Below are 15214 nucleotides of genomic sequence, written 5' to 3' on the forward strand. Positions count from 1 at the left end.
TGTGTAAGATGTTTTAGGTGTTAAAAGATTTCTTTTTAGAAATGTAAAGTTTCTCTAAATCCTTAATGTAGATAACTGAAGTAGGTACTAAGTGTACAGATGTCCACTTCTTTGTTTACTTCTTGAATACCTGGCTAATAAACAATGACTCAGAATAAAAGGTAATCTAGAAAAAGTCCAGTTAATTTGCTGATGAAGGTGGCCTTCTGGGGGCAGCTGTGTGCAGTGGTTAGAGTTCTGGACAGTCAGGAAGACCTGGGTCAGATCCCACCTCTAACTCTAGTCATTCTGGGCAAGTCACTGAAGCTCTCTGACTGTTCATTTCTTTTTTTTGTAAAACAAGGCCTCTGGACCAGATGGAATTTCAAGTGTCTTTCAATTCTAGATATATAGCATGAAAATAATATGGTTCTTTGGGGAGGGTTTTATTTGTTACACACACACACACACACACACACACACACACACACACACACACACAACTGAAAGGACAAAGTTTTTCAAATACAGTAATTGGTGAAAGCATACAGTATGCTTATTATAATCAATTTTGTATTACAGCACACAGAGTTAATTCATTTTCTTTGTTTACTCGACTGTTTCTGATGTTATTAAAAAGATAAGCACATATTAAAATGTTTGTAATATTGTAACATGGCAAAGTCCCTTATATTAATTTAAAGAGTAGTATCACTGGGGTTGGTACAAGAACAAGGCACAGAATTATTACAACTTCTTAAAATAAGTACAACACTTCATATAATTATTATTGGGAATGAAATATTCTACATAAGCGAATTTCCCACAAAACCAAAGCTTACACTTCCAAAAGTGACAAAGTTTCATTTTATTCACCTTAAATCAGATCAACATTTCTCCAAAACAGATTAAACTCTTTTTGGCTTTATTTAAGAGCAATTATAACATTTCATCTTTTTCTCTTGGCATCATTATGAACAACTATTATATATTGGGCTGTAATACAGTGGTGTTAACAGGAGTTAGTGAGGTGTGCAAGGCCTGCTTGCTCTAACCACAAAGAGCCCCAGACTACTTTGTTTTTTGAATTATGTCAACTTGTAATTTTTTTTGACTCTTTGACTGTTAGCCTGCTTGGACAACTATCTTCTAAACTTTATGAAGGCAGGGACTATATCTGGCAGAGTTTCAATAAGTGTTTCCTGAATCACATTAAATTTTAATCTCTGCTGGGTTGAGAAGCCAGATAACCGAGCTTTTTAGAATTATGTGTAAAATGGAACACATTCTCTGGGTGCTGAGTAGCTTAGGGGCTTTTCTATGAATGATATACATGAGCCTTTGCGCCTACTGACTTTTTTTCTCCCTTTATTTTTTAGTTCTCCCTGTTATAGATAGTTGAGGTTCCCCAGTAAGTAACTCTGCATAAGTGAAGTGTCACCGTACTAATAGTTCATCAACCATAATATAATGGCTACTCTTTAATTAACAGGGACAACATTTTAACAAAGCTATGACTCAGAACACACAAACACTGCAAATGACAATTATTTTATGGATAATTTTGCAATGTGACTTTATAAAATTATTTTTGGGGTAAAGTCTGGCACAAAGTATTGCTGCAATATTTTTCCTGATGCTATTTCTCAAACTAACAATCCTCCCAGGCATTTAAAAGTATAGCTTCTATTTCTCCTTAAGCGTGACAATCAGATTTAGCATGCAAATGACATTTACTGGTTTCTGAGGCCAATGCCATTGAAAGCATAATTCTAGCTAATTTAATTGTTATTAATCACTTCTTACATTGAAAAATTTGCACATCGTGGAAATAATTAACATTATTGATATTCTTTATTTATATACCTGACAAAATGCATGCATTCTCTTTAAGAATACTCTTTCATATTAATGTCTAAAATTATATGTCAAACTAAGAAACATTTACCATTTTAGGGTTTTAATGGCATGATTCACAATCCATACTTAGGGGAAAAGAGTATAAAATTGGTAAGGTAAAATACTTTTCTTCCCTCCATACTTCCTATATAAGTTTATGGATTAAAAAATTAAAATAAGTTATGTGCAAAACTTGTTTACAAATGTGTTTATTCAAGATGGTAAACTTTTTTCCTTTTAAAACTGTTCACAAGGCTAAAACTAGTCAATATAGAAATATATTTAATGGAAAAAAGTATCTGGTATAACTGACCAACAGAATCTTTTACATAATATGTAAACTGATACATTTCAAAAAATTTAGAATCTATTTTCTTCAAAGGTTTATACTGTGAGAATGTATTTATTCTTTTAATAGGAGGCTAAAGTTTTAAAAGTTACAATTCTCCCCTCAAAATTAGGAGCCTAAATTAAAACCGCTGATTATTTCTATATCCTTAGTTTAGATGCCAAGAAAAAATAGCATGTATCTCTATAATAGAGCCTATTTGATAAAACATCTTTTCATTTGGTCACTACTTTCATATTTAACTGGTACTCAATTATTTATATGGAAGAGCTATCCAATCAAGAGTCCTTCATTTTTGCTATCATATGACTTCCCCCCCTTTATTGGGCCATGCAATGTCACTCAGAATCTAATATAAGGGAGTCTACCTTGTCTGGGGATGAAGGAAAATTTTAGAGAGTACCTTAGGAACTAAGTTTGACAGGCTGCAAATTTCATCCCAGACATTGCATAGAACATTATGAATGGGGAAAAGATTTTTATTAAAGCTGCACCAAATGCAAAATACTATTTTTTCAGTGAAGAAAGATCAATGCCTAGCACAGCACCATCTGCCTAGAAATAAAAATGCAGATGGAGGGCAATAGTGAGCCCACAGCCTATGCAATGCGTTGTTATATCAGAATAGCTCTATAAAAATGTCTTTTTAATTTCTTTTAAGTACTTTTGCCTAGTTTTTTTAAAGTTTAACAAGTACACAAATGAGACCATGATTATTTTTCTAAACATCTAATGTTCCTTACGTTGAAGAATATTTTCTAAATTTAAAGTAAAAATAAATACTTTATGGGTAATTATGATTTCCCCCTTCTAATATAGATCACCCATCTACACTGACAAAATTAATGCTTTCACTACATTAGCACAGTGCATTGCACATAATAGGTGCTGAAAAAGTGTTGGTTAACTTGAACTGAATTCAAAGCTTTACCTAAATGGGCACTGTAACACTAGTGGGATTTACTTTTATTTTTAAAGGAACTGAGATTGTGCAAACTATGTGTAGTTACACAACTGAGTATATACTTTATGAAACTGTGCAAAATCAACTATAAGTCAAAAAGAATCTCAAGAATAGCAGCAATTGACCAAGCCTGTGTTTCACAGCTGAAAGAACAGTACTGTCCATTCTCATTCGTCAGTTCAGGAAGGCCCTTCCACGGGGATCTGAAGAAAAGGAAACATACAAGTGAGCTTCCCTCACAGCCTGGTCATCCCTCTCACTTCTCCATTCTGTTGTCAGTTAGCGCACCTAGACTAGATACTCAGAAATGTTAGGAAACCCAGACGCTCAGAGCTCTTCTTGGGACGTTTTATTATCAGTTACGAAGGCCAACCGAGAGTCTACTTTCACAACGTATCTTTCACCTGTCCTGTCACTTATACTCCCACTGCAAATGTCCTGGGTTGGGCCCTGATCACCTCTTTCTCTTGCCTGGACTACTGTTAACAGTATTCTAAATGCTCTTTCTAATGCCAGTCTAGTTTTATGTAGCCCATGTTTCATAGGGCCATCTATCTTTTAATGCATTTTCCTAATCCCATTATTTCCCTACTTAAAGGCTTTCAGTGGCTCCCCATATCCTACTGAAAAAATACACATATACAAATTCCAAATCCTGGGGTTTAAGCCCCTCTATAATCTGGTTGCGACTGTCTTTCCAAACTTATTTCACTCCTCTTCATATAATATGTATTTCAGTCAAAGAATACTTTGCTAACACTGCTGCCCATACTTAGGATGAATTCCCCTTCATCTGTCTGATTTGTCTTTTAGGGTTTGAATCAGGTGGCACCTTCTTTTTGAAGCCTTCCTCAACAACATTCTCACATTTGTGAACTGGAAGGTAACTCTCCATCTTCAAATTTTTCACGGAATTCTCCTTTGCACTTACTACACTCACTCTGTGTTATAGTTATTTGTGTTCATGATGTTTCTCCATTGTAAGCTCCCTGAGGGTATGGTCTATGAAGCATATATATACATGTATAGATCCACATCTCTGTATATATCTAATATCTATTCAGCTGAACTGCTGTGTGTCTCTATAACCTTAGACCCTAACTTTGTGCTTTGTACAAAGTAGGCACTTAATGTTTGCTTGATGAAACATTATGGAATACTAAAATATCTTGTATTTTGACTAACAGTTTGGACAGAATACTAGTTTGCACCCAAACTGATTCTTCTCTCTTCTCTCTTTTTAAGGAAAAAACAAAATAGCCTGTAGTAATTTATGGTAGAAGGAAACAAAGTCCAGCCATGGTGGTGCATGCCTATAATCCTTGATCTTGAGAGACTGAAGCTGGTGAATTGCTTAAGCTCTAGAATCCCAAGCTACAGTGGGCTAAGCCAATCAGGTGTCCACACTAAGTCTGGTACCAATGTGGTGCTCCCTCTAAAGAGGAAGGGGAGGGCACCAGACATGGGAGACCTACTCTCAAAAAAATACACATATATATACATATATAAATAAAACAAATATTTTAGAGGTTTATGTGGAGGATATAAGGAATCTAACTGAACACATACACTAAAAAAGAACAGTATATCCAATTTGGAAATGAAGTATTCAAAAGATCAATCAATCCTACGAAAATCATACTTTTTAATAAGAGTTAAAACAAAATGAAAAAACTCTTTGTAGGACTATGCTGTGTACCCATTCACAATTTACTTTAGAAAATTCCAGTGTAAAAAGAAGTACTCTTAGAAGTGGGGAATGCATTTAATTGGTATCTAAAATGTTTAATTAAACACTTATAAAAGAGTTTAAACATATAGCCTCGTAACCTACCTCTCAAGATGAACATAATGACGAGAAAGAACATTTTTAACCAAAAACACTGTCTGTGAATAACTTTCCTGGCCCATCAACTTAGAAAAATATAATTTTGCACGAAGAAAGTATCCAATTGGCCACAGCCATTCCTAAATATTAAAAAAAGAGTTAATAATATTTAAATATAACTTGTGAGAAATAAAATTTCAATTCAACTGGAAACTCAGAAAAGAGAATAATATTCTTACAGGTCCTTGATGATAATTAAAACCTCTGGCAAGATTGTAGTTGTCATTGTCTAAGGAATTATCATATACTCCACAGTAAACCATGTCACTGCAAAATGATAAAACACATTTAGGTTATAAAATAAAACATAAGAAACCACACACAGCACAGAAAATATTTACCTACTGCCACAACTTAAGTCAAACTCTAAGTATTTAACTTAGTGATTTCTGAGTCAAAGAAGGTGCTCTAATATGCAGTATTATTAGCATCAATATGGATTCATCCAGTCATTCACTCAACAAGGAGTTAAGTGCTTATGTGCCAGGCACACTTGGAAGTCAGAGGCAACAATGAAAACCATTCCTGCTCTAAGAAGTTTACATTTAAATGAGATGGGAGAGAAAGAAACATGTACACAGCTAAATAAATATAAAATACATACAATGTAAACATAAAGTAATTGGGATGAGGCAAGCTGGGAGAACATTTATAGTAAAGGGGACTGTAGGTGCCTCTTGAACTGAAATCTTTAAAGAAGCCAGGGATTAAACAAGGGAGAGGTGGGGAGAAGGAAAATTCCAGGTCAAGGGACAGCCCATAAAGACGCAGGGAGATGTCTTTCTTCACAGCACTATGCAATAAGTAGTACAAGAATTATTACTCCTGTTTTAGAGGTGAGAAAATTGATTGGCTCAGAGGTCAATCAGTAAACATTTATTAAGCACTTACTATATGCCAGGCACTGCGCTGAGCCATGGGGATACAAAAAAAAGCAAAAGGTGGTACCTGCTTTCAAGGAGCTCGCAAGCTAATTGGGGAGACCAAAAATTTGTATGTATAAGGTTTATATAGGATAAATAGGAAATAATAGAGGGAAGCCACTAGAATTAAGAGGAATTTAGAAAGGCCTCCTGTAGAACATGGGATTTTATCTGGGACTTGATAGAAGCCAAGGAAGCCAGGAGATGGAGATGAAAAAGAGTATTCTAGGCACGGGGGACAGTCAGTGTTGCTGGATTGCAGAGTATATGTAGGTTACAAAGTATAAGAAGACTGGAAAAGTAGGTGGAGGCTAGGTAATGAAGGACTTTGAACACCAGAGGTTCCAGGACTCTTAGGGTGACACAGGTAACTTGAAATAGTACTTGATCTGAGGTCATCTGATTCCAAATCAAGTGTTTTTCCCACTACATTACAGAGCCTCTCAAGTGAGAAGAATTATAGTTTCTAGATGACATCCTTTTCTCCCCACAAACATTAAAAATTTGCCAAGTATTACCAAATTTATCTTTCAACTTACTCAGGGTCCAAGGTTTTCATTCCCAAGGTACCAAGTAACTTTTTCTCTGCTATTTCCAAAGCTTTCCATGCCTTCTTTGGAGTAAAGAGCTCAGGAGCCTGATGCATATTTTAAAATAAGAATTGTTAGTTCTTAAGATTACAATTGAAATGCTTTAATCCTCATCTTGATCATTAAAAATTTTCCAAAGTAACAATAATAAAACAGAGCTTAAAAGTCCTTTACATGCAATCTCTCGTTTAAAAGAGTCCTGGTAAGGGAGGCATTATTTTCTCCAATTTATAAATGTAGAAATTGAATCTCAGAGAAGCTCAGAGGAACACAAATTTAGAGCTGGAGGGCCTTCTGAGGCCATCTTGCCTAACCTTCTCATTTTATAGACAAGGAAAATGGGGCTATGGATGTTAGCTGGTATGCCCTAGCATAGGTTCTAAGTATCAGAGATGAGGTTTGAACTTGGTCTCCTGACTCCAGAGCCACTGTGCTTTCTGTTATCCTATAGGGTATTATAAAAGAGCTAGCAGGTCAAAAAGTATTTATTAAACACTTACAAGGTGTCAAACACATAATGTTAAGCACCGGGGATACAAAGAATGGCAAAACCAAATGTCACAGGAGGGGTATGAACCTAAGTTTTCTTAACTCCAATTCCAGCACTGGCTTCCCAAAGCTGCATTCAAAATACAATTTACTTTCCCCTGACTTAGGCTTTTAAAAATAACGCAAGGATCAGAGACCGAAGCATGACAAACTAAAATCTAGAGGTACTACCTTAGGCTTTGGAAGTTAGCGAAAGAGTGACAACTCTCACTATGCTTTCAGGGGCAGAAACCAATCCCAAAGGAGAGTAAAGGGGGCTATACATTTCTTAGTTCTGTCACAGTGGCGAAGAAGCTCAAGTGATACAATTCTTTATTTAACCACCAAAATACTCTTTAAAGCTATTACAGCTTCTTCTAAGAAACAAATGGATACAATATCAGGAAGCTGCCAGGATGGCACCATTTTCTTGATTCTGTTATCAAAGAAGAGCCTACGGCTTGTTTTGGTGGATGTAGTTAATTCGTTGGGGGATGATTGAGTCTGAGAGGGAGAAGGAAATAATAGAGGAAGTCTCCATAGTTAAGTTTTGTTTAGCAAAGGGCTAACTAATCTAAATAAGATCAGCTGAAAAATGAAAATGAGTTACAGTTTCACTATGGTACTATTTAAAGAATAAAATGTTTAGTTTTTTTTTTTGGAGAAAATAATGCAAGTTAAAATATAGTGACTGGGGCACAGAAAAAGTACTTTCTTTATATGAATGTTCTCAGAACCTACTTTCTATAATATAGGGACTGAGAAAGGACTTCAAGCAATTCCTGCTAGTAAGTTTTTTTAGGCTGTCTATGCTGTGTATCTGCTTTATTTTAATTTTATTCTACTAATAGTTACAAGTTGAAAGCCTTTATTAAAGGTATATCAAATTAACAGTAAAACTTTTTTAGTTCTTAAAAATATTTAAAAACAAACATAAATGAATCAACTGGTTAAGGAACGAAAAGCAAATCTTTTATACATGTAAACTTGAACATAGTATTTTAGGAAGTTTTTTTTTTAAATGTGGGTTTTCAAATTATTTAGTAAATCTGAAAATACTTACTACAACCATTGCTATAGTGAAATTTGGCCTGAGTTGGTAGTCACACCAAGGACTTGAAGCTCCATAACTGTCTTTGTATATTCCACGTTTGTGAACCAGATCAGGATGCTTTTCATTAGGATCTGATGGGTCCTCTGAAACATGGAACAGCTTTTCGAAGTGGTCTTGTATTTTCCTGTTCCACTCCTCATATGAAATTTTTACATCTTTTCCTGCGATATGGTAAAACATATCGTAGAACATTCAGAGCATCCCATATGCAAATTGACATACTAGTATAATCTAATGAATAAGGCATGGGTCCTGAGTAAAGAAAATTGTAAATTTCATCACTAGCTTATTAATTGGCTCACACGCATGGGGAAAAACTTATCTGACAATTCTGACCTTTTATGACATGGTAATGGGATGTTTTATATTTCTCAATTCAAAGATACTGTATAGTTACAAAATGGTATTAACAGTGATCAATTATATTACTACCCTAATAGTAGGAAAATAATAAGCCCACATTCGTATAGTCTAAATTTGCACTCTAAATCCATCACCTCTCTATCTGGAGGTCAGTAGAATGTTTCATCATGAGTCCTCTGAAGTCATGTTTGGTTATTACATCAGAGTTCTCAAGTCTTTCAAAGGTCTTTACAATATGATTATTAATTCCATAAATTGTTCACCTAGGTTCTGCTCATTTCACTCTGCATCAGTTCATACAAATTTTCCCTGGTTTTTTTGAAATAATCCCCTTCATCTTTTCCTGTTACCCAATAGTAACCCAATACCTTCATATACCATGACTTGTTTAGCCATTCCTCAATCGATGGGTAACTCCTCAGTTTCCAATCCTTTGCCACCACAATAAGAAAACAATTTTGTACATATGGGTCCTTTTTTCTCTTTCTTTGACCTAGTAGTGGTATCAATGGGTCCAAGGATTTGCACAGTTTAATAGCTTTTTGGGCAGTTCCAAATTGCTTTCCAGAACAGCTTCACCAACAATGCATTGACATACCTGTTTTCCCATAGCACCTCTGACATTTGTCATTTTCCTTTTTTTGTTAGCTTTGACAATCTGATGAGTGAAATTTTGTTTCTATTAGATTTGGAGCATTTTTTTCATATGACTACTGATAGCCTGGACTTCTTCCTTTAAAAACTGCACATTGATATCCTTTGGCAATATATCATTGGGGAATAGCTCTTATTTGACTCAGTTCCATATATGTGGGTACATGTGCATGTACAAACACACACACACACACACATATATGTATGTACATATATGTATGTACATATATATATGTACATATATGTATGTACATATATGTATATAATCTTAGAAATGAGACTTTTACTGGCAAAAACTTCCTTTGTGCAAAGATTTTCCCTCATTTCTATAATTCTCTTCTAATTTTAGCTGCACTAATTTTTAAATTAAGCATATTTTAAGTAATCAAAACTGTCCATTTTATTTTCTGTGATCCTCTTATCCTTTATTTGGTCATAAACTCTCAATCCACAGATCTGACAGGTAACTTCTCCCTGGTTCCTCTAATTTATGATGTCACCTTTTATGTCTAAGTCACATTCCCATTTGGAGCTTATCTTGGTATACAATGTGAGATGCTGGTCTATACTGGTTTCTACTAAAGTGCTTTTCAGTTTTCCCATAAGTTTTTGATGAATAAAGAGTTCTTATCCCAATAGATGAAATCTTTGGGTTTATCAAACACAATGATGATTTATATGGGTTTATATCTTATAACTTCAATGAACTTATAAATTGTTTTAATTTTTTTTAGCTGACTCTTTACCGTTCTCTAAGTATGTCACTGTATCATCTGCAAAGAGTGATAGTTGTTTTCTCCTTCCTATGCTTTTCTCTAATCATTATAGCTAGTATTATTTTAGCATTATATTGAACAAGAGTAGTGATAATGGACATCTTTGCTTCACCCCTGATCTTATCACAAAGGTCTACTGTTTATCCCTAATATATATGGCTCTTGGTTTTAGATAGATACTTATCACATTAAGGAAAGATCTGTTTATTCTTGTGCTTGCTAGGGTTTTTCTTTTTTTAAGCAGAAATAAGTATATCTTGTCAAAAACCTTTTTTGCATCTATTAATATAATCATATGATTTCTGTTCTTGTTATTAACATATTTCTAGTTTTCCTAATATTAAACAACCCTATATTCCTAGTATAAATTCAACCTAGCCTAGTATATAATCTTAGTGGTATGTTACTTGCTAATATTAATAACAATGTTAATAGAAGTAATCATAATTGATGATACTATATCTCCTTGCTAATATTTTATTTAAATTTTTGCATAAATATTCACTAGGGATGTTGATTCATTATAGTTTCCTTTTTCTATTTTGATTGAGGTATGAAGTTTATTTCTTTCACAGGAGAAATTTGGTAAGATGCCACCTTTTTCTATGTTTTAAAACAACTTTTGTAATATTTTAATTGTTTTTTAAATGTCTGAAAGGCTTCACATGTAAATTCATCTGGTCTTGGTTTTCTTTTTTCCTTGGAGAGTTTTCCTTATTCAATTTCTTTTTTCTGACATTAAGTCTTCTATTTCTTGTCCTATTAATCTGGGCATTTTAGATTACTATACATATTTATCTCTTTCACTAAGACTGTCAGTTTTATGGCATATAATTGGGCAAAATAGTATTCTTTATTCCCTAATTTGTTGTGAATTCATCCTTTTCATTTTTGGTTTTCTTCTTTTTAACCAAGGTAGCTAATGGCCTGTCTCTTTTATTCATTTTTTTCTTAAAAAAAAAGCTTCTAGTTTTAGTGATTAATTCAATTTTTTTCTTTTAATTTTGTTAATCTCTTCTTTGATTTTCAGGATTTCTAGGTTGGTCTTTAATTAGGAATTTTCAATTTCTTTGTTTTAATGATGAAAATGTTTGGAGTAAAATTTCTGTGTCTATGATTTGTTCTTTTACCTACTTTTTCTTTAGGATTAATCATTTTTTCAGTAGCCCTTTACTGAATATAGTTTTTTTGTAATGTGGCTTGTTAAAGAGGAGTTTGGTATTTGTTTTTCTGAATTTGTGAGGTTTTTTTTAAGAACAATTTTTGTAAAAGCTCTATGCAGAGTTGAGAATGTATACTCTTTTTTTATTTCCATTCAGTATTCTCCAGAGGTCTCTCATATGTAACCTTCCTAAAATTTGATTCAGGTCCCTAACTTCTTTGTTATTATTTTTTGGTTAGATTCACCTAGAGGATGGGGTGCATTGAGGTTCTACACTATTATAGTTTTATTATCTATAACTAATTTAACTTTTCTTTTTAGTATTTAGATGCTATGCCATTCAGTACACCTGTTTAGTCTTGATATTAATTTACAGTCTATGGTATCTTTTAGCACAAAGTGGTTTCTTTTAATTACGTCTATTTCTGTTGTTGCTTTGTCTTGAGATTTATTGCTAACTCTGCCTTTTTTTTACTACAGGTGAGGCATAACAGATTTTGCTATAGCACCTTATTTTAACTGTGTGAGGGTTTCTGATTCAATTGTTTCTTGTAAATAACTTACTGTTGGAGTCTTCTAATTCATTTGGATATCTTCTTCCATTTTATGGGCAAGTTCATCCTATTCATAGTTATGATCATTAATTCTGTTATTTCTCTCCATTCTTATATAAATTCATCTCTTTGTTTCTTGCCCTCTTTTTATAAATAAGAGGGTGTTGAGAGAGAAGGAATATGTTCAGCACCAATGTTCTTGGGTTGACACAAATTTCTTCTCTCCTTTTTTCTCTTTTCCTCACCCAGAGCCCAATCACAGGTTCTTATTCTTTCTTTCTTTGTAAACCACAAAGCTTGTTTTATTAGGCTGAATTCTTCCTCTCATCTACCATCCTCCTTATATCTCCCTCTGCCTTTCTTTCCTGTTTCCCTGTAGAGTGAAATGTTCCTTTGACTAGTTCAGATAAAAATGAAGTTTTACGTGTCACCCATTCCAACCCTCTGTCTCCTTGTTTGTATAGTCCTCTATTTGTATACCCTTATAATGTGAGATAATCTTACTTAAGTCTGTTCATTTTCTAGATTCCACAGAGAGGGTGTTGGGGAGCTCACCTGTACTTCTCTCAGTTACTCTACCATCTTGGTTACTTTCTTGTTTATATGGTATTTTAAGGCATGAAAAATGTCTTCCTTATATTAAAGGAGTCTTTGACCCTAGTCCTAATGGGGCTTGTATAAATTATAATTCTAGAGAATGTTTTAAAAAATTCCTATGCTCATAGGAACAGTTAGTAATCCAATCCTTTGTGCCTTTACATACTAATTTTATACAAGTGGCTTACCATTTCTTTTTACTGTAACTGCATGATAAGGAAACAAATTCCTTTTTGATAATTCCAGCAACCAACGAACAGTTGATTTGCTCAGGCCAACAATTTCCACAGCAGAACCATCTCTAAAATTAAATGTGAAATTTGTGACATATTAACAAAAAATTATAAGAACAAAACCTAAGATATGAGTGGGAATCTCATAGAAATGATGATGTTTTGATTACTCAAGATATAATTGGTATACAAGGTGTTACCTTATCCTTACCTTATATATATAACATATAGATGTATTTTACATCTATTATCTTTTTTGATCCTTACAATGCTATCCGAGGCAGGCAGCAATACTATTATCCTCATTGTACAGATGAAGAAAAAAAGACCCAGAGTAGTTAAGCGATTTGCCCAAAGTCACACAGTTAGAGAGTGGCAGAGGTAATGCTAATAATGATGATTATGATAGCATTTATATAAGCACTTCAAAATTTGCAAAGGGTATTTTTTTTAACAGGCGCTCTCATTTATTCTTCACAACCCTGTGAGATCAATGTAATTATTATTCCCATTTTTTTTTTGCAGGGGGGAAGGCAGGGCAGTTGGGGTTAAGTGATTTGCCCAAGGTCACACAGCTAGTAAATGTGTCAAGTGTCTGAGGCTGGATTTGAACTCGGTCCTGCTGACTCCAGGGCCGGTGCTCTACTCACTGCACCACCTAGGTGCCCCTATTATTCCCATTTGACTGAAGAGGAAACAAACTGAAAACAGGTAAGTGACTTGCCCAGGATAACACAACTACTTACTGTCTATGGCAGGATTTGAATTTAGGTCTTCCTGACTCCAAGTACAACATCCTATCCAGTGAGCCACCTGGTTGTCCAGAGATAGGACTTCAATTCTGCTCTTACCACTTCCAAGTCCAATCCTCTTTCTATTACTACTATGCTGCCTCTCAAGTATAATATTTCTTAATCATTTTTGTCAACTATCTTCAAATGAACATCAATTCTTCATATTTTATCCATGTGGATCATGCCATGTAAGAAACACTTTTCAACATTATTCTTTTGCTTTTCTCTATCCTCTTGAAGAAAAGAAGAAATGTTGTATGAAGCAGAATTGGGAACAGGGTAATGGCAAAAGATAGGTCTCAGGTAGAGTGCAAAAGAGAAGATATACGTGTGTATATGTGTGACCCCTCGGCTCAGCATTTTATCCACAGTGCCACCTAGCTATTTCTGAATGGGCTAAGAGTTAAGGTAAAAGAGATTTTAAATGAATACAAAGAAGAATGTGATGATTAAACATAAAACCGTATTGACATAGCTATAGAGGTTGTGGTGACTCCAGAACAGAACTCTTTCTGGGCTGATATAAAATGGTAATCTTTCAGGGGGTTCCTTTAAGTTCCATAATTCTAAAGCTTACATACATGGAAAAGTATGGTAGGTTTTTTGAGGTCAAAAAATGATTCTTTTCTTCAATGAGAGCTTCTTATGAGTAGCACCTGACAATATCCTGACAGACATTTTTCATGAGTAATTAAATTTATTAACATTTCAAGTGCTAAAACGTCTTTTGTAGGTATTTATTTATGGCTGAAAATTGGTAGTGAATAACACCCTAATACATAAAGATCAGAATGTTCTCCTTGAAGAAGGCAAAAAACTAGATGTCGTTAAACTGCTTTTTGAACAGTCAATTACATAAGCATTATAAAACAAACTATACCTTGGGGTGGCTGGAATTCCTCTGTTTCGAGCTCTGTCACTCTCCCCCATTTTATCCATCCAGGTACCACAATTAAAGCGATTTCCTCCAAAAACAAAACCTGTTTGATCATCTACTCCTGCAGTTATATTAAATCCTTCAAAAGGAAGGAAATAAAGCCTATTAAAATTCTCCAAGAATTATCATAAGTTGCTCTTTAAATAAAAAACAAGTCTACATGTTTTATAAATTCCTGGTCTAGTCAAGACTACAGAAAATATGCAATTCAACTGGCACATGCTATTTATAAATTATGGAGGTTCTATTTGATTATTTGACTATCAAATTACATTTATGGAATGTTTAAGAGCAAACAAGAAATTGTTAATTTACAGTATAATTTTGCTAATGAATGTGCAAGCCTAGGCAAATCACTGCTACCTTAAGTTCCTTTTCCCCTAATTACAAAAGTTAGATAACACTAATGCAGATATATAAAAAAAGTTTTATAATTTTTGCAAAATGTAATAAAAATACAAAAGACTACTAAGTCTGTTGTGAGAATATCTGGCATTATGTTGTCAGGTTATACGACTGTGTCTATAGGACATAATGTTTGAAATTAGGTATTCAAAGAAATCATTTACTTACCTCTCAAAAATGAAAAAAAAGTTAAATCTAACTGCAAAATGAGCTTCCAAATGGCTAATCAAAAAGTCTAAATTATAATTTCCAAAGAACAATGTACGTTACTTCAGCTATACCTTCATCCTTCATGTTTCTATCTATCTGTGGGCCAGCATTCCTTTCTCGGAACTGTATACCCTGTAGGTGGCGTAGCATAGCTTCTTGTATAACTTCATATAATGGCTGATCCTGATTGAGACAAGAGCACAGAATAAGTCTTTGAGAAATCACATTTTTCCTTTATGCCAGAAAAATTCCCAATTGAACTGAGAGAAAAAGAAATTATCCCTCCCAAGAACCA

At 34.1% G+C, this 15214-nt stretch overlaps 1 protein-coding gene across 1 annotated transcript in view; it reads right to left on the minus strand.

Moving 5' to 3' along the window:
- Nucleotides 1-574: 574 nt before the first annotated feature.
- AGL (amylo-alpha-1, 6-glucosidase, 4-alpha-glucanotransferase) overlaps nucleotides 575-15214 on the minus strand; it is a 74182-nt gene continuing 59542 nt past the window's right edge. The window contains exons 27-34 of the mRNA XM_036769035.1: nucleotides 14991-15102; nucleotides 14248-14383; nucleotides 12529-12641; nucleotides 8184-8395; nucleotides 6542-6639; nucleotides 5259-5346; nucleotides 5026-5159; nucleotides 575-3394 (exon numbers count right to left, since the gene is read on the minus strand). Coding sequence (XP_036624930.1) covers nucleotides 3277-3394; nucleotides 5026-5159; nucleotides 5259-5346; nucleotides 6542-6639; nucleotides 8184-8395; nucleotides 12529-12641; nucleotides 14248-14383; nucleotides 14991-15102 — 1011 coding nt within the window. The 3' untranslated portion in view covers nucleotides 575-3276. The remainder of the gene's footprint in view (nucleotides 3395-5025; nucleotides 5160-5258; nucleotides 5347-6541; nucleotides 6640-8183; nucleotides 8396-12528; nucleotides 12642-14247; nucleotides 14384-14990; nucleotides 15103-15214) is intronic.

This window comes from Trichosurus vulpecula, chromosome 7, assembly GCF_011100635.1.
Source record: "Trichosurus vulpecula isolate mTriVul1 chromosome 7, mTriVul1.pri, whole genome shotgun sequence".
NCBI lineage: Eukaryota > Metazoa > Chordata > Mammalia > Diprotodontia > Phalangeridae > Trichosurus > Trichosurus vulpecula.